We start from the raw sequence: 21,792 nt of genomic DNA on the forward strand, positions 1-21,792 counted from the left end.
ACAGATGTATTCAACCCATTCAACCTTTGCTGACATTAAAGTTTCTATATGTAAGACATTTATTATATTAAGATATGAAATGACCATGATGTGTCATCAGAGATTGGAGAAACATGTTAAACAAATGCTGGTTTGGTGCTGGTAGAATTCTCATAAAATACATTTTAATTTATAATATGGAAGGATATTAAACCGGAAAAAGCCTCAATACCCCTCACTAAGAACGGGGGTCTGCAGTAGGGATAGGACGATACCACTTGTGTCCAACACTGATACCCTAATAGTAATTTTAGACCATTTATTAACTACGAAGAGGTTAACAACACATTTGTGCTGAAAAAATGCCTTTTCCTGATTTTTATTTACATTTTTACAGTCTGTGCATAGTGAAGCGTGCAATGCATAGGATTTCTGGACTGATTTTGACCAGTATCAGACCAATACCGATACTGACTGACAATGATTCTCATCCCTAGTCTGCAGTGGAGTTACGTTAAATATATACTGTATAGGCAGCTGAAAGTGGAGAGGAGGTTGATGACAGACATGCCATGCGTGGATGCTTTTTTCTCAGATAGGGAAGCAAATCAGGGATCCTCAGCTAAAGTTAGCTGAGACCCTCCTTCTCTCTTTCAATTCATCAGTGGATATTTAAACAATATAATGTTTTTACTGTGCGCTATTATCACCTTGTCTCCTCTCATCATGTGGTAATCCTCTGCTGCTGCTCTAAAGCAGATGCACTTACTAACTTTCAATCTCTGCCTCCTCCTGGAATGTTAAAATTAACCAATTCAGTTTCAGTCATGAGGAAACTGGTCTGACTGAGGGCCTTTCTTTTTGGAGTTTGCATGTTCTCTCCCCATGTGAGCGTGGGTTTTCCCTGAGTACTCGGGTTTCCTCCCAAAAACATGCAGGTTAGTTGGACACTCTAAATTGGCTGTAGGTGTGAATGGTTGTTCGTCTCTCTGCGTGTTGGCCCTGACCTGTCCAGGATAGAACCTGCCTTTTGCTTAAATGTAGAAACAGGGACTCTCTCCAACCCTTACTTGACTGTATCGATGACATTAGAAGATGGATATGAGGGCTCCCAGTCATCTATCCAATGACTGCAGCTCGTCCAGAACGCTGGAAAAAAGAAGAGAGACCCTATCATGGAAAAATAACATTTATTCTAACACTGCTTAATTTACTTATTGTGATGATCCTGACTTACTTTCTGTTTGATACTTGGACTTCTCTGGGCCCCACTGATTTACTCCCTGTTTGGAACCTGGACTTTTCAAGGCCCCATGTCTCTGCCTCCCTAGAAAACAATGTACTCTGTTTACGTGGTACCTGCTCTTCATTAAGATAAGCAATGAGGTGCTGTTCACTCTGACTGTCTCTTTGCAAAGAATTTCCTTGGTCAGCCCTCCCAATCTCTGAATCAGCGAGGTTGGAGGTTGAGATGAATTTGGTCTTAAGATGCACAGTCACCATCCTTTCCGTCTCAGACGATATCTCGAGGGATCCCACTGCTGAAGTTGTTGTTTGATGTCTGATGAAGAAATAAAGCTTGAAAAGCAAATGTTTATTCTTTGCAAAGAGAGAGTCAGAATGATCAGCACCTCAGAGGCAGATCAAGATGGCTCTGAGGCACCAAGAAAGTTGCATAGTGTATACAACACATTGCCTATCATAATAAAGAGCAGGTACCACGTAAACAGAGCACATAGAGCACACAGAGCACATTGTTTTCTAGAGAGGCAGAGACATGAGAGCAAATCAATTAGGCCCAGAGAAATCAAAGTATCAAACAGAAAGTCAGGATCATGTGAATAAGTAAATGGACCAGTGTTAGAATAAATGTTGTTTTTCCATTACAGACCACATCACACCTGTGTTGTGCTCCTCCCTGCACTGGCTTCCTTTTTGTTTTAGGATTGATTTAAAAATGTAATTCATGGTTTTGCACCATCTTTCCTCTCTGAACTCCTCCATCTTCACACCCCATCCCGAGCTCTGAGGTCTAATAACAGGTTGCTTTTAGATTTGCCTAAAACCCAACGGTGTGATCAAGCATTTACCGTAGCTGCCCCCAAACAATGGAACGATTTACCCATTGTAATCAAATCTTTCCCCACAACTGAACATTTTAAGTCACTTTGAATGAGGAGAGATGAGAGAGATGACTTATTGTCTCATACCGGAAAGACTGACTTATACAACCAGAAGCTGTGGAAATGTCTTCTGGATTTTCTTAAAGGTCAGGATGTACAGTCACATCTAAAGTGTTGAGGTGGGATATAAAGTAAAGCTATGCTGCTGTGATGCTGTGCTGTGTGAGTGTGTGTATAGGTCTTTATTTATTTAGATGTGTAATGTGTATTTTTATTATTGTTTGTGATGTTTTGTCCTTTTTGGTTTATGTATACATATTTGTAAAAAAAAAAAAAAAGCTTTAATAAACTAATTGTTTTAACCTAAGTCTAAAAACTACATCTTGACATCATATTTGCAGTGACTATGATGACACAGTAAATCTGAGGTTTTGGGGACCTGAGTGTGTGTGATTGTGGCTGTGTGTCATCTTATTCATACAGTTTATTGAAATAATCTGAATCTAAATGAAATGTATGTATGGGCAAATGCTTTATACAAATATAGATGTACATTTCTGTGGCACAAAAATGAATAAGTTACATTATAGTCTCTGTATAATAGTGGTATGTATATATACAGTGCTTAACAGATGTATTAAACCACCTAATACATCTTCGTAAAAACAAGACAACATTTAGAAATCTTTCAAAAAGTTGTTTAACACTAAAATGTTATTGTTATTTATTTGGCAAATAAAAAACTGAATTCACCTTTTTATACACACATTTGGCTCAATTAACTTCTCTGAGAAGTCAGAAATGAATCAAGCATAACATTCAACCACTAAAATGTATTGTTCTGTTTAGGAATGTGAGTAAATATTTATAATTTGACAACTTAATCAAGAAATAATAGTGTAATAGCTTTCACCACATGACCATTATTATCACTTGTTTACAACATGTTGTAAAAGGCAGTCTGTGAATAATAGTTGAATAAACACAATCAGCCATAAAAAACAACATTAACAACAAACATGCTCCATCAGTATCACACTGTCTGTCCTCCTTACGTGTCACACTCTGTCCAGTAGCGCCCCCTTTGGTGCCTTCACGTAAATGATCACGTGTTTCCTACTACGATTCGTTGAAGTTGGTGAAAGTTTGACAAGCCCGAGGAGTCTCACTGCCGAGCTGCACAAGATTGAGGACAAGACGGAAACATAACGGGGCTAACGTGCATTCAGACTAACGGTCTTTATCTCCATAGAAACCATGGAATCTGTCGCCCAGGTAACGGAGCAGACAGTAATAATGAGTTAGAGTGATGTTGCAAATACCTCCCGCTTCGTTTGGGACAACTTGAGCAGAGAACGGTGTCTTTTTTTTCTTCTTCCAACTCGATGTCTGTTTTTATCTCTCACCCAGAAAGTGCTGACTTCCGGATTCACTCTGGATTTTGGACCTCTGAAAGAACCACTGGCGTTTATCCGTTTGTTAGGATGGGTAAGATTTGTTTGTCTTTACCAGAACTTTGGTTTTTCCTCATCTCTTCTGAACATATGGCCTGTGGTCAGGGTGTGTTTGACGTGAGCTCTCCATTCCTCGTGGTGGCGAAACAACACTTGACAAATGAATTATGATGGTTGTCTTGTGACCGACTGCACGCCCAGGCACGGAACTTATGCACATTATCATGTTTTAGCGGCAAATAAGTGTTTCAGAGGGATTTTGGCTTGTTTATATCAGACCTGGTTATGGATCAAATCTGTTCATAACAGATCCGTTTGTATCAGAAATTGGGTTTATATGATCAGAACGATGGTTAATGGTGTTTACATCACAGAATAAATGACCAAATAAGCTACTACTACTACTTATAATAATAAGAAGAATATAGAATGTCACTTCATCAAAGGTAGAAATGACTTCTATTACAGCAGCAAATGAATAGTAGATGAAATAACAAATAGACAATAAAAGAAAAATAGATAAATACAAGATAAAAGGTAATGCATGTAAATTCAAATGCAATATAATGCAAGTACAATATACATATGCATGCATTTAGTAATTTCTGGTTTTATCCCACTAAATGTCTTCTCCACATTCATGTTTTTGAAACTCCACAAACAGGCTAATGGCAGTCAGACATGACTGATTTGATGATTCACACTTGTGAGTTACAGTAAAGGCGCAGCAGCCATTCGACACGGTCTGTGTGACCTGGTTTAAAATGTCTGCTCTGGATAAATGTCCCACCGTCAGGACTGTAGTCTCAGCTGCTTCTGTGTGGTTTTAAAGGTTATGTGTCACACTCGCACCAGGATCTTAGACCAGGATCCTAGACCAGGATCAGCCACACCTTCCCACTGTGTTCACGTTGTCAGCAACATGTTGCCAGTATGTAAAGTCTGTGGGTGATGCAAATGGACACAATGGAAATAAATACCCAGCCCAGAAGTGAAGTGAAGTGAAGAAAAGAGTGTAGGTGGTCTACCAAGGTTAGTATAGTAGTATAGTAGTTAGTATAGACAATGAAGTAGGATTTTTTTGTAGCTCATACACTGCATACAAATGAAGCATAAGTATTTGGGTTTATTAACAGAAGGAGTGTGAGTTCATTCTTTGCCCAGTGTACCATTGGGGCAACAGTGCTAGCTGTTGACTAGACACATTTTGGCTTAAGCTTCTTGTTGTCAAAATGTTTTGCACAGTATAATGACAACAGAGAATCAGCACAGTTATTCACTTGGCTGCGATTCTTCCAGAAACACTGTGATAAATCTGTGTTTGTCCATTATCAAACCTGTGAAAACAGAGTAGCATAAGTGCCTCTACCTGCATTTTCTGCTGCATCTTTGCAGCAGAGACCAACAGGGACTGCTTCTTAATTAATATTAAGTTTTTCCCATTTACACGCTCTACTGCAAACTGTGCACTGGGCTTTTACTGTGATACACCCTGTGGACCCCTCAAACACGTGTTGTGTAAAAAAAAATTAAAGGAAGTGTGTGTTTGTGACTAATAACTTTCAGTCCAGGACATCCTCTTATGGCAGAGTGTCGAATATATTTTTGTCTTCCAGCTGTTCTCCATATTTGCATTCGCTACAATTGGAGGTTACAGTGGCACAAGCAGCGTCAACATCCAGTGCCACGGGAGCGCCATTCAAGAAATACATGCCGACTTTAACTACCCTTTCAGGTCAGTGTGTGATCAGCCTTTGGTAAGGGGAGGGACTGACTTACTGTAAAGTATTCCTTTTTAAATCTATTATATTTGTGTGTACACAGGTTAATGCAGCATCCCTATAATGTTCCTGACTGTAAAATCAATCAGACGACCACCACGGAGAGCTTCCTGACAGGAGACCACGCTTCCTCGGCACAGTTTTTTGTCTGTATTGGAGTGTTCGCCTTTCTTTACAGCACTGCCACTCTGGTTCTCTACCTGGGCTACCACCATTTGTATCGGGAATCTAGTCGTGGTCCTCTCGTGGTATGATTTCTCCATATCTCTGTTGTTTTTTGGGAAATGTTTGTGCAATGTTTGTGCTTAGTCAGACCCTCGAGTTGTGTGATTCACACGGTTGTATTATTGTGTGCAGGAAAGTATTTTCTAAATGGACAGAGTTTAGTTTTTATCAAAGCAGGCTATGTTTGTATTGGTGGTCCTTATGTGTAAGAATCTGGCATGAGCTGCTGGATTTCAAGGATTCTGCTTCATGCTGGATTGCGACAGGAGGTCAGAGAAAGTGCATTCCACAGAGCTGTGTAAATGAAACAGGGTGTGGTGTCCATCTGAGAAAACTCCTTGAGTTAAGATTCTTTTCCTTTTCCTCTGAGGTCTCAAAAAAGCCTGATATTTATATCTAATATTTATCAGGACCTGTTGGTGACTGCAGCCTTTGCCTTCCTGTGGCTGGCATCGTCCTCTGCTTGGGCTAAAGGCTTGTCGGATGTGAAGTTTGCCACCAGTCCTTCAACCATTGTCTCTCTCCTTGATGTTTGCAAAGATACCAACAACAAGTGCACTCCAGGTGCGGTGCCTCACATGGGCAGACTCAACAGCTCAGTGGTGAGTTTTATTCCACCCACCCCCCCCACGCAAATGAGCTTAAAGTTGTGCATAAAACTAAAGCCTGCGATTTTTGACTTGTGTGTTTTTCTTTGGCAGATTTTTGGTTTCCTTAACCTCATCCTGTGGGGAGGCAACTGCTGGTTCATTTATAAGGAAACAGATTTCCACAAAACGGCCAACCAGCCTGCAGGTGTGGAGGGGGGCGCTAGGCCAACGTAACTGCTGAGGATCCTCATCTCATAAATCTCAAAAGTAGTGTTCTTGAATGAGTCATTTTGGTACTAATTGTTAATAATAATTGAAAAACTTTGGAATACATGGTACACATTTCTAAAAAAAATTTAAAACTACAAATTTTTGTAAAGTATTATGTCATATTTACAGACTGAAATGGCCACAGTAACTTGAAGTATATTATGTGTACATGGTTTTGAATCATTTATAACAAATGGTCCTTGTTTCATATGGTAATACAGATTTGTCTGAATGATGTGTTGCATCACATTTCTGTTACTTCTTTCTTTAACAAAAAAACCAAAAAACAACCTCAGGGTTATTCAGTGTCAGATCTAATTAATGTGAACTAATAAACTAAGTGAGATTACTCTTAATACAAACGTTAGTATAATCCTTACATATAAAATAGGCGTAAATAATTAAAGTTGTATTTATATTAAAAAATAAATTCTGTTGCCGATATGAGATTTTTTGTAATGGGTCAAGGTAGTTACATTTTTTTCTTAAGTCATTATAGTAAAGTGGTAAAGTAGTGAGATTACCTTGAACATCTTATGTTGAGTGTCATATATCCCTTTAGAGCATGTTTGCTCTTTTTTTTATTTTTACAGGTACAATTTGTGACTCTTTTAAAAAAAAAAAAATCATAAGAAACGTTACTTGTAGCTTTTCCTTAATAAGTTAGTTGGGTACCATTAGCAGATTAACTGCCTGTTTTCTTAATCTTTAATTTGCCTGGCTCCTGCTTCTACATTGTTACAACGAAAGGAAAGCTGTTTTTCATTGTGACTGTCATATTTTATTTTTGTCTTTGATAAAGCCTTACTTGTTGCAGTGTGTGCTCCTTGCCCTTTTGTTATGATATTAAAAAATAAATGAGACAGAAGTTCGTATCAAAATCAGTGAATCTACTGTGTGGACATACAGCAAGAACTGGATTTATTGTTTTGTGTCTATTTTGCTTTTTACCGGATTGCCAGATGTTTCTCTGGTATCACACACACACTCAGACACACTGGAGCCAACAGCTCTCCATATATCAGCCATATACTCTGTGCTAAATATTTACAAAGTGGATTTGTTTGTTTTTCACACTGAAGACCTGATATACTGTAAAAGGTTCATTATGTGTGCCAAGGCTTTCAGATAGCAAGGTCAGGTCAAATGCAATGCTGTTGGACTCTCACTAGATGGCACACATTGCACCTCTGCCTGATATTAGCTGCATATATGAAAACCACAAACCATCCTTTCGATTTCTTTTGAGAGTGACGCAAATAATCTATTGACCTTGTTCTGAATATGACATCATTTCAGTTATTTATAACTCATGTTGGCTTCACATCCACTGCTGTGAAAACCCCAATAGGACATGACTATCTGACTAAGATGTATACATGTCTACATAAGATTATAATCCTCCATGTCTTAATGCATTTATTCATCATCACACAACTGGCTCCCCAATAAGAGAACCAAATATATACAAAACATATTAAGGGCCTAATTTTGTCAGACAAGTCAAGCCACTGGCCGATAAATGCAACAACATAAAAATAAACCCACATACACAGCTTTTCATATGCAAATCTACTGCACATATCAATTCTTATCTTAAATAAGGTAAAAATGCAGCTGTTGTTTTCTCTGTCGCTGATGTTAAGGGGGATTCTTTATTTTTTCTAATGTTGAAAAGTATTGCCAATGATTTCTCCAACAATCAAATTATATAATTATATACATTCATAAGTAAAAAGTGAATAGACAATAACATATAAAATATGTTTGACTATAAAATGTACAGTGCACATACATACACACGTTGTGTTGTATGTAGCCTCCATGTGGGGCCTATGGTCCAGGGGTGTGTGTGCACAACACCGCCACCACGCGGTCGCGAGCTTCCTGGCACGAGGGAGTGCTGCGCGTGAACTGAGGCCGTGTCCTCGTGAACGCGGCAGAGGAGCAATGGCCGCGTTGAATCGGCGAAATCCCAATCTCGACGATTTTGTCGGATTAAACTGGAGTTGTTGGATTGAACGGGTGGACATTCTACCATCTGACGGTGAGAGTCACTCCCTCCCCGCTGCCGTTACGTACATCATGTCTTTATGTCCGTGTCCCGCGGTTTATTTGTCATTAGACGGACACCGAGAGCGACTTAAAGCGTAACCCAAACAAAAGACCCGCTGGGTCCTAGCGCAGGGTGGCTTGTCCAACTGTCCACACTGTCACTAAAGTTAACTTAACACACGTTTAAGTGATTGTTTCTTTGACATGTGTTATTATGTTAGTGTTGGTAAAACATTAGCTACGTAAATACGTCGGTGGCGGCTCACATGTGTTCAGTTTAATTCATCTTTAGCGTTAAACAATCAGCTACTGTCACAGACACAAAACACTTTGGTCAGGGGAGGAATTGTTAAATAAAACAGTACCTAAATAACAGACTGAACCTGGATGTGTCCACTTATCCTGGCTGATTTAAATCCAGACTCAGCTGCTGATATGTACAGTATATGTATTCTGTGGAGTTGTACTTTGGTTTAATCTTTCTAGAGTATATCTTAGAAAGAGGAAAATCAGCAAATCACATTACCTCCTTTAATGTGTCCAAATGACAGTAACTCCTTGATGATGAAGAGATATACCATTATGTTCTGATATTACAAAGCTGGGTTTGAATTGCTTTAATATGACTTGACCAAATTGAACCTCCTAATCCAGGCTTGGTCTGTGTGGAATAGAAAACCAGGATGAACTAATCTCAACAGGTCATTTTGGTAATTCTGCTTTTGTGAAGCAGCCCTCTCTTTGCAAACACAAAGTGCCCCATCTTTACATCTAATACTGATGGGTTTTATGATGTCTTACATGCAGCTGGGTCTGATCCTGAAGACGGCAGCAAATATGGGAAGAGCCTATGTGAGACCATGGCCCTCAGGAAAGAAGGTGAACACTTCATCATGTTGTTGTTTTCAATATTTTTCTGTAGATTCACAAAGCTCAAACCTATATTTTCTGTTTTTCTCTACAGATATGCACATATACGGCCACTGTCCTGCACAGGATGATATTTATTTGGTGGTGTGCAGTCACTGTGGCCAGGTGGTGAAGCCAGAAGCCTTTGAGAAGCACTGTGAGCGGCGACATGGTCCGCTCATAAAGATGTGCAGCCAGCAATCAACCGTGGCTCCTCAGCAGCGACCTCGCCCTGGTCAGCCTCCTTCAAATGTTTCCCTCCCGAGAGAAAGGCAGAAGGACGGCAGACATCATGAGGATGGTGCTACATCCACAGCGGCATCATCTGTCCACCAGCACAGGCCTAGTAAGGCCCAGAGGTACTGTTTAAGATTGTTCACAACATAGCAACATGGGAACCATGACGTATGATTAATGCAATGCTGAATTTGATCTTTGATTTGTGTGTTTTGGTCTCCTGTGCAATCTCTTCCAAGTTAAACAGTTTTACCTGAATTTAATTGCTTACTGTTATGAGACTCTTAAAGGTAAAGTATGTGCAGTGGTGACCTTTAGGGTCTTTCTTGGTTACTGCAATCCCAGTTCAATATACTACAGCAGTGTGTTATTCCATTACATAAACAAATTGATATTTATTTCATGAATGTACTGGCTGCACAATTATTATCAATTAATTATCACTAATTTAACATGTTTCCTTAATCTCTGATGACACATCATTGTCATTTTATGTCTTATATGATACATGTATGTCATATAACGCCTTTAACAGTTGATTTGTGTGGACTAGAACTCAGTAAGTATGATGTCCAGTCTCATCCAAGTTAAAAACTGTGTTTTTATGTCACAACCCTGAATGTCTTTGCTTACTGCATCTCGTCTCTTAAGTCAATTCTGGTTCTCCGACCACTTCTTCAGTTTGCCTTCAGAGGAGAAGTTCCCCCAGGAGAAACCTCCCCTCCCACAACACTCTGCATCGATGCCTCATCCCAGAGTTCCTGCATGTCACTCAGGACAGACAAATGAGTCTCACACTCCTCCTTGTGGAACAAGAACCTATAGCCGAACACATAAAAACACAGAAAGTAAGTCTTTAGTTTACACCTCCTCTATTGTATTTCCCCCCTTGCTCGTGTTTTGCCAAGCTTCTAATCAATTTCAGTTCATAATGTTTCAAAAGTCATATATAGCAGTATTTTCATAGAGTGTATTATTACTGTAAAAATAGGTCTATTCAGCTCTATAACCTCTGTACTATCATGGATCATGTTGACTGACTTTGTTCTGCTGTTACCCGCTGACTACTGTGTTTGCTTTCTTCCCATAGAGAAAGAATGTGACCTGAATAAACACAGCACAATTCTGAATCCAAAAAGGAAGCCCAGCAGCCGAGGCCTCATATGCAATGTAAACTGTTATTATTTTATTTTACTGCTGTTACCAGTGTCTTGCTCCATTTTAACAGCGATATCATAATTAAGCGTATATTTTTCTTCTATTTAATGCATTAACATGGAAGGTTTAATCATTTGGGATGTTCTTTCTAAACAGACTGATGCCATCCACCAGCAACAGAAAACACTGGGAACAAATAAGACAGTGGAGCAGAGAATAGCCTCCGTGGGTCAAGATGTGAACCTCCTTGACAAGTTAGAAGACAAAGAGCAACATTTGGAAGCTTTTGAAGAGAACGTAACTCAGCACACTGGATACAACTGCCACATTATTGGGTAACAAGAACAATTTTAACAAAGTTAATGTTATTTACCTCATGAGGGGAAGTTTTCATTGTTTCTGTTGTTTTATTTTAAAGCACGTCCAGAGATCCAGCTGAAAACCTTCCAGAAGAGGAAGGTGACAGCACTGTGAAAGTGGAAATACAGCCTCCCTATCCCTTCAACCAGAGTCTGCTGTCAAGTGAAGAAAGTGAAAATGATGAGCAAGAGGAAACCACAGACCTGCCTACCTCACCCTGGCACCCTAAACCTCTCGGGGTGAGTGGAGAAGCATACAGAGCATACAGAAGCATAAAAGCAGCCTTTAGACTGACATCATTAGTCAAATTTAAAAAATCTGTTTGTCCTATTTGCTGATTCTGTCGAAATGTAATCCTTTCCAATGTACACTGGAGTGTGTGTGTACTCAACAAAATGTCTCTGTTGTGCAGGTGTGCACTTTCGGATGTCGTACACTGGGTTGCAGCATCGTCACCTTTGACCGCCGCTTGCATCACCTCCGGTTTGCCCTCAGTACTATGTTCGAGCACCATCTCAACGCACACTTGTGGAAGTTAGTATCATCACTTAATAACCTGTAGATATGGCACCTGTTTGTATTTGGCAAGCTGAAAAAATGGTTGGTCTGTGAGGTGGGGGAGATAGGGAGCAAGGCTACTAATACTGGTTTTCATTATACACACTGCATCCAATTCAGAGGTCTGAGGTGTTGTCAGTAAAATGTTTTAAAAAATGCATCAAATTATGGTTTTTCACCTTCTCAGTGGTGAACTGTTTGATCAGAAATTAAATATCAGTGGGTATTTTTTTGGGGGGGGGGGGGCAGACTTGATCTCACCCTTAAAGATTAAAGCCATTTGAAATAGTAAGGATTGATTGCATTGCCAAATAAAAGTGTATTTAATTGGGCTGCATGCACAACATAATGTGGCTACAGCTGATCCATGATGATTCCTTATGTCTTAAATATGAAATACAAGAATGTACTAATCCTTTTATTAATTTTCAGGAAAATGCCTCAAGCTTCATCCGGTCTCAGGTCTTGTCATGTCACTCCACCAACTGTCAGAAAGTCAGCGAGACCTTCCCAGTCCTTTGGCTACCTCATGTGTGAGTCTACCTCACTGGGGCCTCAACTGGAAACCAAAAACAGTAAGCACAACTCTCAGTCTATCAAACCACCTTCCACCTCCTCTTCAAGCCTTAAGCATGGTCGATGTCGCAACAACATCAGACGACCCAGCAAAGCTCAGCTGAAGGAGGTAGTTGTTATGCAAGATGAAAGTGCCACCAAGCTTCCACTTAACGCTGAGGAGAAATCCTCCAGATTCATCAGGGATTCCCCTCTTCATGAGAAGGGACAACAACAAAACCCCTCCTGTCAAGGACCAGCCAGTGGTGCATTCTCATGCAGCAAGAAGCCATGTCCTCCTCTGCCACTTCAGCCTTCAGAGAGACGCCTGTCACTTTTGGAGAAGCGTTCCCCTTCACCTGCAATAAAGGAACACGCCTCCTGCCGGAGAGTGAGGTCCCGTCCTCAAAAGCGCAAAGGAAGCAACGAGTCTCTGGCTGTCAGCACCTCATTACCCAGAACCTCCAAGTGTAAGCGCTTGTCTTCTCCATCTCGCCCCAGCCTCCACACCTAGAAGGGCGAGAATACTGGGGATGTGCTTTCTTGGGATCTGGACAAAGGTTCCATTTCCTAAAGAGTGAATAGACTCACTTGCTCTTCCTGCAATAAGCCGTTTACCAGTCCAGTAGTATTATAATAGTATTTGTTCAGTTCTTGTCCTTTTAAGCCTGAAAAGTTTTTGAATGTGTGGAAGTGTATCAATCTGTTTGTCCACGTTTATTTATGTCTTCACATTTGAATGCACAGATATCAGGGAGTGTTGGTCTGAATATTACTCTATGTTTCATTTTGCAGGATTATTTTTCATGGTGACAATACAGTATGCCTCAGTTAATTGTCTGTGTAAGATGTCGGTCATCCAGGTCGTAGTATCTGTCGGGGATTAGCTATAAACAACCCCCAAATTACACTCAATGCAACCCAATTCAATTAAAGCATGTCTTTTTGCCTATAGCTAACCCCCGCAGATATCTGTTTAAGAGCATAAAATATGCTGCTAAAATAGAATTTCTTGAAGCCTCATGGTCCCGTCTTCTGTCATTTTGCCGTGGTTTTGTTGAGTTTACTAACCACTCATACCCACGCTGTAAAACTTAGATCTGCTACTAAATGTTTATTTTTAATTAAAACAACAAACATTTCAGGGATTTTTTTTTTTTGTTAAATTCTTGACAGTTTGAGCAGATTTCTTTTTATTTTGATGTGCCAAGTTCTTCCGTTTATTTTAAAATGTAATAAAATGTGTTTCAAATTGAGATTTCTACAGAAGTTTCATTTAGGCTTTTAAAGAAAAGCAAACCTAGCTGGAAAACTGAGTTTACACTTCTAAATGATTCACACTGACCCGTTTTAGTCACACATGACATGATCTGTACAAAAGAGGAGTGCACTACATCATTTTGACCACTAGATGGTGTTGAGTCATCAGTGTTGGCAGCATGCTAAACCTGAAGCTTTTTCCATCATGTTACATGAGCACTATGCAAAAGTCACAATTGGATTTGTTGTTTTAGCAATGCTAAAATGTTTATGTCTATGTATTTAGTGTGACCTACTCTTGCACTTGAAATGACCCTGGCTCAGTTAAACCTGGAGTGCAGCCGTTTATCCTACTATCTCATGTCGAGAGAGATATAAGACCATCTTTCAGTCACATCTTTCCAATCCAAATGCCAATGATCAAAGACTTGTGCACAGTACTGTATATGTGATTATAAAACCCATTCATCCCTATCAACAGTTATATCTCGCAGGAAGCTAGAAAGGATGTTTTTGCTCAAATGTATTTCCATCATTAATAGTGTTGTCTCAGGCCTGTCTCTATAAACATTATGTACTATTATGACAGTTCATAACATCCTTGGTCCTTATTAAGTTTCAGACATCTGTAAGACCTCAGGAACAACAGGAATATTTGAATTATTATTTCCTGTAAGGTGTGAAACGGCAGCAAAAATGGAGGCAACACAAGGTTCAAATCTTGATCGTTTATTGAGCCAACTGAAATGTCATTATTCTTACATTTCTACTAGGTTGCGCCTATTCTGAAATCAGAGAAGCTCTTAAATGTACCATGCAAAGCCATTCCATTAGCTGTGAGGCCTTTCAAGATTTCATGGCGGTGACCAACCAGCTCATCCCCGAAGCAGTGGTCAATAAACTCCATGCTTTTAATGGTGTTAAAAGCTCCATTCTCATCCCATGGACATTTGTAGTAGCTCGTTGTGAAAGCAGAGAGCTTTTAGCTCTGCCATCTTAAGGAGGTTCCTGTAATTGCTACTACATATGTGGATGAATGGAGATCGATGTGTGTCGGGCAGTGAGGGGCCACTCCCTTCTCTCACTGACAATAAAGTGCTATAACTGCAAATACCAAAAAAAAAAAAAGGCCTATGATCTGCACTGATGTCCATTATCAAACATTTAATCTTATTGTTGCTGCAAATATGAAAACTTTTAGAATTGTGATATTCGAACTTTAAAATGAGATAGTCCTGAGAAGATTTATTCACCCTCGAAATCCATGTTTCAGGACTTCATCCTTGTGCGTTGGCAGATCTCTTAATCCTTATTACATGTTGTTAATTTATCTAATAATTTGTTGTTACAGAAAAAACATATCCGCTAGAATAGAAATATCTCCACCTGAAAACTTGTATCATGTCTCTACACAGGATCAGGCTCTCTCCTTGAATTTGTTATGGCTTTTACAACCAAGTCAAACACTGACTGAATATCCCACGGCCTCATACTCACTGCCCATTGGGACGGACCACGACCACTGATTTCACGACCGGCAACCGTCAGATGCATTTTCAGACCAACCTTATTCTTCAGCTGAGTTAAGTGTAAAATAATCCTCTTTCGTTTAAAAAACTAAACCCCACCCCACATAAAAAATAAACATTTATGTCAAGACTTGAATGTTGAAACAGCGAACAGTAGCAGACAAAAATGCAAAGTGATCAACAACATCAGATTACACAAGAATACAGTCAGTACACTGGTAGAACATAGCAGTACACGGGTAATCAATACTGAGCACAGGAAAGTGAGTCTTAATACATATATACTGTATATATATAGAGATAAATAGGTAGGCAGAATTGCTTTGGAGGGAACAAACCACTCTTTTTCCTTCTCTATCGTCAACAGCAGTAGCTCTGTTTTTCTCTGTACATAAATGCAACTTGTAATTTCAGTGACAATCCACAGAAGACCACCTATTATCCATGGCAAATTTAACTGGATTGACACTGGGTTACTTTGGGGCAAACACATGATATGATGGTCTGGCGGTTCAATGTGTCCTATTCAACAGCCATAATATCTGTATACACGTTTGGCCCTTAAGCTCAGATTCTGCGAACTGAACATTTACCAGCTTCTAAGGCCCTGAAATCAAAAGCAGACTGAGCCCACCGAACAACGACAGGGTACAGAGGCTTGTTCAAATCCAGAAGAGCATAACATGGAGCCTGGTTCATTTAAAATGGGGCACGCACTTCAGCAGTGTAGTGCTAAACCTCTCTCACTCCGTCTGTCTCTGTGTGTTTTAAGTGCATCCTGTGGTATTTTTTGCTGCTCTATATTTCTCCACCTGGTATTCCTGTGTGAGCGAGTGGAATGATTCACACACACACACACACACACACCGAGTGTGACTTCCTTTTCTCACCCACACAGGAGACGCTGTGGTGCACACTGCAACCGTAAATATTCCGCCAAATTTCATCCATTGCTCCAAAAAAACATTTACATCCCTCACCATTTCAGAGCTCAATTGTTATTTCTGTGCAACATGTGTGTGTGTGTGGTTCACACTTACAGTATATTGTGGTTTCTGGAAAACTAATTTGACACTTTCCAACCATATGATTTGACGGGAGAGCAAATGCTGAATGGGAAAAACAAAAAATACGTACTTCTTAAATGGCATCACATTCATTGCTGAGGTGAATGTTTGCTTTTGAACTTACATAAGGGCAGCCCCATAATGAGAAAGGTACACAAACACAGCAAACATGACTGAGCACAGGGAGCCAGAGAGAATGGCTTTGAGTTGCTGCGACTCGCGATAACACACCTATCCTCTAATGCTCAAAGAGACAGAGACATGGAAATCAGAAGGAGGCCGCAGCCCATCTAAAGATGCAATTAGCATTTACATGGGGGCTTGCCTTGTTGTACTCTGACACAAACGCCAAACCATTGAATCCAAACACTCGCTCTTGTTTACGCCAAAACACAGGCTCCTTTTGAAAAAAGCGTGTTAATGAAATATGCACAGCATACAACAGGTCTGGTAAATTCAGTTCACAATAGATATATTCATAACCATTAAGAGGAAGGGAATCTCTGAGGAGAGTCTCCTGTGATGCAGAAGGTTTCCTGCAGTCGGCTACAAACTGTCAAATTATTGTTGCTTCTGAAGCTTCCTCCTCAAAAGGAACCCCACTGGTTTTATTAAATGGCTCTAATGTTGCCTGCTAATACTACAAACACCATTTCCTACCAACCACGCTACATTTTAAATCAGTGTAAATTGTTCATTTCAGCAAAACGCAATCAAATCTACAACATAATCCATTTGACATAATGATTGAATACACAGAGGCTCATGTTTTTTTTTGTTTTTTTTTAAGCAATGTACATTAAAACAAATCAGGATATTATATAATAAGGTGCATAATTTACACCAAGAAAAGTATTAAAGGAACTAAGGCTGGCAGCGTTTAGCGTGGGCTTGGTTTTTAACTTGCTAATGTGACAGAGAGACATAAATGCTAGAACTTGGGACTAAGAGGAGGAGTCTGTCTGTCCTTGTAAGGACCATGGTACCTGTGTGTATGCAGAATTGAAACAATGTGTTATGTGAGGCTTCAGTAGTTTGTTCGGGATTATACCATAGATTATTCAGTCACTAAGAGGCTATTATTATGATTACACAGTTATTTCATAAACAATGATCTATCTCAAGCCGGTTAATGATTTTATACTATTCATACATATAAACAAATTCTTAATATAGCGATGGAAAAGTATATTCCTCTATCAATTTCCATATGAATGTGAATACTAATAAGGATCAGTCTGGATTAAGATGACAATGACCTCTTAATATAGTTGTGTCACCGCTTCTTCAATAGATTAAATGTTGAATACTGATGTCCTACATCTCACTCCTGGTCTGATCGTCTCATATACAGTTGGTTTATGACATGCTGTTTCTATGTAGATGTCCCAAGGTTAATTACGCGTGTAACCATAGCCCAGTGGCAGCACTTTGTCTATCAAAGGCCCGGGTCATACTTTCTGTGTCCACATGTGTGCAAAGGTCATCCTACTATTCCTGCGTTGGCCCTTTTGAACCCTACGCAGATGAATCCATGTACACCTCCAGTTTAATTCTGCACGGTAGAACACGGTAAGTATGACCTGGAGGTGTCTCCCTGTGTTGATAGAGAAATGTTTACATAAGATGTGGTCTCTTCTTCAACAGTACTTCCTGTTTAAACCATAACTATGAGCCATGATTTCAATTTCTATTTTATGTGAGTGATTTTGTTTATTCAAATCAATCTGTGCATGTGTCATATGCCCCCCCCCCTTTGTTATGTAATCTATCACTTCCTGAGTGCTAATATCAACAATATACTGTAGCCATCCTCCATCCTTAAGACTTCAGTAGTTTCTGTGTCCGTGCACACTGCCATTCATTCACAGTATATTAAGTGCTACAGATTGAACTGCTGGAAAAAAGTCGGGCTTATTGTCAACATCAATAAGTCAGTTTATTTTTTACTCCCTTTGAGATCCTTATTTTTCATTGGCCAGTAACTGCAGGCGAACCTCCTTTGTCCGTGTTGTCCCACAAGGTCAGTCACAGTTTACATGGACTAAAACATGGCTCACATTGTACCAGTGTGCATCCAGTCTTGTGATATCCATTGTACCATCTCAGACCACCATGGGAGTGTCTGAAAAGACTGAGCTAATGGACTCTGCTACTGACTTCTTCCTCTTCCCCTTCATTAGAGAGCCAGCCTCTGCATCCAGATCATCGTCATCATTCTCGTTCCCGTTGGGGTTCAGCTTTCCGTTTTGGCCCTGCAAGTCCTTTGAATCTATGAATGCCACATGCTTGTTCAGCTCAGCTTTGAGTGCTGGGTCCTCATGGGTTGGTGTCACACTGAGCATAGAGGAGTGGATGCTGTCCTCTCCACGAGTCTTACCTTTGCTGGGGCAGCAGAAACAGCGGCATGGTGTCAGGTAAAGGTACATTAACACCAGCACTACGCTGGCCAGGCAGCCAACTAAGGTGGTGTATGCCGTGTTCAAGGTCTCTCCGCTCCCATGCATGGTGAGGTTGTGAACCTTCAGAACCACATAGATCGTCTCATTTATGGCCTCGCTCATCGCAAAGCAAGTGTAAGTCCCAGAGTCCTCAGACCTCACTGAACTTATCTGCAAACTTCCGTCCAGCAGGACTTTGGCAGTCTGGTTGCTTCCAGGTATCACTGGCACATTGCCAGGCAGGGTCCAGGTCTTTGACATGTCTCTGTGTTTGGTGTCACAGCTCAGTTTAAGTATTTGCTCCAGAAAAGCCTCTTCACCTGCCTCCTTGAATGTGCTGCAGTTCATCGTTTCACCACTGAGATCAAAAACAGCTACTTTTTTTTTTTGCAGACCAGGCAGAATACATGTGTAGTCATCTTTGAAGTCCACCGCAGAGTTGAGTTTTCGAAGGTACCAGTGGGCTAAGAGCGTGTAGAGATCACAGTGACAGGGCAGAGGGTTATTGTGGAAGTAGAGGCCATTTTTTAACCAAGCAGGCAGTGCCTTAAGCTCCTCAATGGGCCACAACTTGATCTTGTTGGAGGACACATCCAGGAGGCTAAGTCTCTCCGGGCGGGACTTTTCCTTGACCAGCTCCAGGGGAAATCGAGAGATTTGGTTCTGACTAAGGTAGAGCTTCTGGAGGTTGATCACGCCAACAAAGGCTGAGCGGTCAATCTGTGAAATTAGGTTGTTGTAGAGCAGGAGAACCTCCAGGTTGGCCAAAGGCTCAAAGATGAACTCATCCAACTGCCGCAAGCTGTTGGAGGACAGGTCCAAGTAGCGTAGGTTCTTCACCTTTATGAATGCCTCTGAAGACAAGAAGAAGAGACCATTGTGACTGAGGAGTAGATTATGGAGCTTTGGGAGAACAATTGGGGTCCACTCAGACAGCAGCTTTGCTATCTCATTATAGCTGAGATCCAGCACGCCAGTGTAGTTCGGTATGAGAGTGGGGACAGTGGTCAGGTTCATCTTTGAGCAGCTCACTATGTTTGAGGCGCAGATGCATGTCTTATGGCAGTTTAAGGTAGTTGCTGCTGCCCCTGGAAGACAGAGGACAGCTACGCACACGGTGAGGAAGAGGACCCATTTCGGATGCTTACTCTGGTGAGGTAATGTTTCCAACAGGCAGTCACCTGTTCTGGTGGAAGGCTGCAACATGCTAGCAGTTTATCTAAATCCTTCAGAGGTTTACTACAGCTCCATTCTCAGAAAACAGCATTGAAGAGTAACCGGTGGCCTCCTAGGCATTGCTCATTGAAAGCTAGAAAAAAAGCAGAGACAAGAGAGGTAAGGAGAATTATAATTGCTACATACCAAAATGGAAGAAAATGCATTGAATGCAGATGTTCACAAAAGAGCTGCCTTACAACCACAATCAGAAGTACTTTGAGATCCAGATTCTGAGCCCTGAGACTCACTGCCAGTAAAAATACAACAGGTGGAGTCAGTTCACTCTGCATTTCCAGATTTTACCCAACTTTAGTTCTTATTTGTTTATGGTTTATTGTGCTCATGTTGTTTTTGTTGTTATCATCTTATTAAATTGTCACCATGTCTATATGTATTATTTTTATTTTAGGTCTTTTAACTTTAACTTTTTATCTGGGAAGCACTAAGCAACTCTGATTTGAGAAGTATAAAGATTATTTTAATACATGAGCAACACTTCATGCTGATAGCTTGCACAAACACAGTAGAGTCGATATGAGTTCGTTTTTTACTAAGAATACTTGTTCATAGTGAATAATGTTCTCTTTCATGGACTATGACTGTTCATATCAGACAAAGCACTTGTATTGTGCATCCAGGACAGTACTCGCTCTCTGTCTCACCTCTGCACCCATGAGAACATGCAGCAGCAGCAGCATCAGCATCACACACTTCCTTACATTTATACTGTAGGCACAGACTCCTCTGCTGCTTGGCACCATGCGCATCATCCTATAAAACATATACACATGCACACAACTCATGTGCATCATTCTCACGCCTGGAAAGCACGCATTGATTCTCCTCTCTGCCTCTCTCTCTCTGACACACACACAAACACACACTCAGATTCAAATGGATGAACACAACGACAAAAAAACAACAACAACAAAAAAAAACCATGGACCATATCATTCAAAGCGTGAAACCATGAAAACATTTTCTGTCCTGTCCCCCTTCTGACATGTCCTTGTCCATTTGTGGAAGAGCTGAGCAAACGCTGTTGCACTGCACCATTCTGCTGGAGAACAAACGTGCACGAGGTGGAAGCGTGATCCGAGACACGGAGAGACACAAACCACCTACCTTCGACTGCGTCTTTTAGTAAAAAAAAAAACCCAAAAACAGTCCCTCGTCTGTTTACAGTGTTGCTGTATACGGATGGTGTCCGTCTGACCGAGTGTGTCTGCTGCTGCTGATGATGACGAGGAGGAGGAGGACAATAACAACAGCAGCAGCAGCAGCAGCAGGGTGGAGGGAGCGCACTGGAGAGATCCTCGTCAAATCCAATACCCGGTGCAAATAATAATACACACACAATCACACGTATTAACGAGCGAAAACGTCTCTTTTAAGCAGCTCTGTCGGATTTCATATTGCTCTGTATACAGACGAACAGGCGTCCGATTTTTGCAGATAATATTTGGCGCATTCTGAGCATCTTCAGCTCCGGCCGGATCTCATCAGCAGCCATGGAGATAATTAAGAATGAGGCAGTCGGTGGCTGAAGGCCTGCTGCTGTCTCCGTGCTGTGCTGCTGATGCTTAAGATGAGGATGATGATGATGCTGCTGCTGCTGTAGCGCGTGTCATTTTAGGAAGCGTTACTGCGCTCTGATCCAGAAGGCGGTGTTTTGCCGAGAGCAGCCGCACCAAAGATGCGCAGCGGAGACGCACTGAAAACCCATGAGAGGGATGAACTGTTGTAGCTTTACACCATTGTACATCATTATTATTCTGTAATCAACTCACACTGGGGAAACAAACACCTTATAAACGAAGTCTGACTTTTGAACAATTACTTTTCACTGGGTAACATAGGTCAAATTATAAATCCTCAGCCACCCTCACCGACACAACATTTTTTGTGTGCACCTGCTTCAAATCTAAAATCTTTTTTTTTACAGTCTCATAGCATTTATGGATGTTGTGTGCTTCTCTCTTAAAATAAGTCTAAACTAAGGACATAACAAATTAGTTATTGA

General features: G+C 40.7%; 3 protein-coding genes across 4 annotated transcripts; 2 read left to right on the forward strand and 1 right to left on the reverse strand.

The window, feature by feature from the left end:
- Nucleotides 1–3,217: 3,217 nt before the first annotated feature.
- Nucleotides 3,218–7,311, forward strand: sypl2b (synaptophysin-like 2b). Its single transcript, XM_058641803.1, has 6 exons — nucleotides 3,218–3,377; nucleotides 3,513–3,590; nucleotides 5,173–5,291; nucleotides 5,381–5,585; nucleotides 5,973–6,164; nucleotides 6,264–7,311. Exons 1-6 carry the CDS (start codon nucleotides 3,360–3,362, stop codon nucleotides 6,384–6,386), a joined length of 735 nt encoding a protein of 244 aa, XP_058497786.1. The 5' UTR covers nucleotides 3,218–3,359; the 3' UTR covers nucleotides 6,387–7,311.
- A 1,017-nt stretch (nucleotides 7,312–8,328) lies between these two features.
- atxn7l2b (ataxin 7-like 2b) lies at nucleotides 8,329–13,241 on the forward strand. The gene is made up of 9 exons (XM_058641822.1): nucleotides 8,329–8,469; nucleotides 9,285–9,356; nucleotides 9,442–9,745; nucleotides 10,305–10,471; nucleotides 10,714–10,793; nucleotides 10,938–11,116; nucleotides 11,200–11,380; nucleotides 11,554–11,675; nucleotides 12,132–13,241. The coding sequence occupies exons 1-9, from the start codon at nucleotides 8,373–8,375 to the stop codon at nucleotides 12,766–12,768; spliced, it is 1,839 nt and encodes a 612-aa protein (XP_058497805.1). The 5' UTR covers nucleotides 8,329–8,372; the 3' UTR covers nucleotides 12,769–13,241.
- Nucleotides 13,242–14,227: 986 nt separating this feature from the next.
- On the reverse strand, nucleotides 14,228–21,445 carry amigo1 (adhesion molecule with Ig-like domain 1). 2 transcript variants are annotated; one of them, XM_058643386.1, is made up of 2 exons: nucleotides 20,895–21,445; nucleotides 14,228–19,860 (listed from the first exon to the last, which is right to left on the reverse strand). In XM_058643386.1, exon 2 carries the CDS (start codon nucleotides 19,755–19,757, stop codon nucleotides 18,216–18,218), a length of 1,542 nt encoding a protein of 513 aa, XP_058499369.1. In that variant the 5' UTR covers nucleotides 19,758–19,860; nucleotides 20,895–21,445; the 3' UTR covers nucleotides 14,228–18,215. The 2 variants fall into 2 exon arrangements, with proteins under 2 accessions (XP_058499369.1, XP_058499370.1); XM_058643387.1 differs by lacking the exon at nucleotides 20,895–21,445 and adding an exon at nucleotides 20,432–20,884.
- Between the last annotated feature and the right edge of the window lie 347 nt (nucleotides 21,446–21,792).

Source organism: Solea solea, chromosome 11 (genome assembly GCF_958295425.1).
Source record: "Solea solea chromosome 11, fSolSol10.1, whole genome shotgun sequence".
Taxonomy (NCBI): Eukaryota; Metazoa; Chordata; class Actinopteri; order Pleuronectiformes; family Soleidae; genus Solea; species Solea solea.

What these genes read in the sequence shown, in the direction of transcription:
- sypl2b (XM_058641803.1), top strand. An exon ending in CTAGTCGTGGTCCTCTCGTG is followed by an intron (nt 5,586 to 5,972) that starts GTATGATTTCTC and finishes AATATTTATCAG; the next exon opens with GACCTGTTGGTGACTGCAGC. An exon ending in GCAGACTCAACAGCTCAGTG is followed by an intron (nt 6,165 to 6,263) that starts GTGAGTTTTATT and finishes TTTCTTTGGCAG; the next exon opens with ATTTTTGGTTTCCTTAACCT.
- atxn7l2b (XM_058641822.1), top strand. Translation starts at nt 8,373, where the DNA reads ATGGCCGCGTTGAATCGGCGAAATCCCAATCTCGACGATTTTGTCGGA. An exon ending in GGACATTCTACCATCTGACG is followed by an intron (nt 8,470 to 9,284) that starts GTGAGAGTCACT and finishes TCTTACATGCAG; the next exon opens with CTGGGTCTGATCCTGAAGAC. An exon ending in TACAACTGCCACATTATTGG is followed by an intron (nt 11,117 to 11,199) that starts GTAACAAGAACA and finishes TTTATTTTAAAG; the next exon opens with CACGTCCAGAGATCCAGCTG.
- amigo1 (XM_058643386.1), bottom strand. Translation starts at nt 19,757, where the DNA reads ATGTTGCAGCCTTCCACCAGAACAGGTGACTGCCTGTTGGAAACATTA.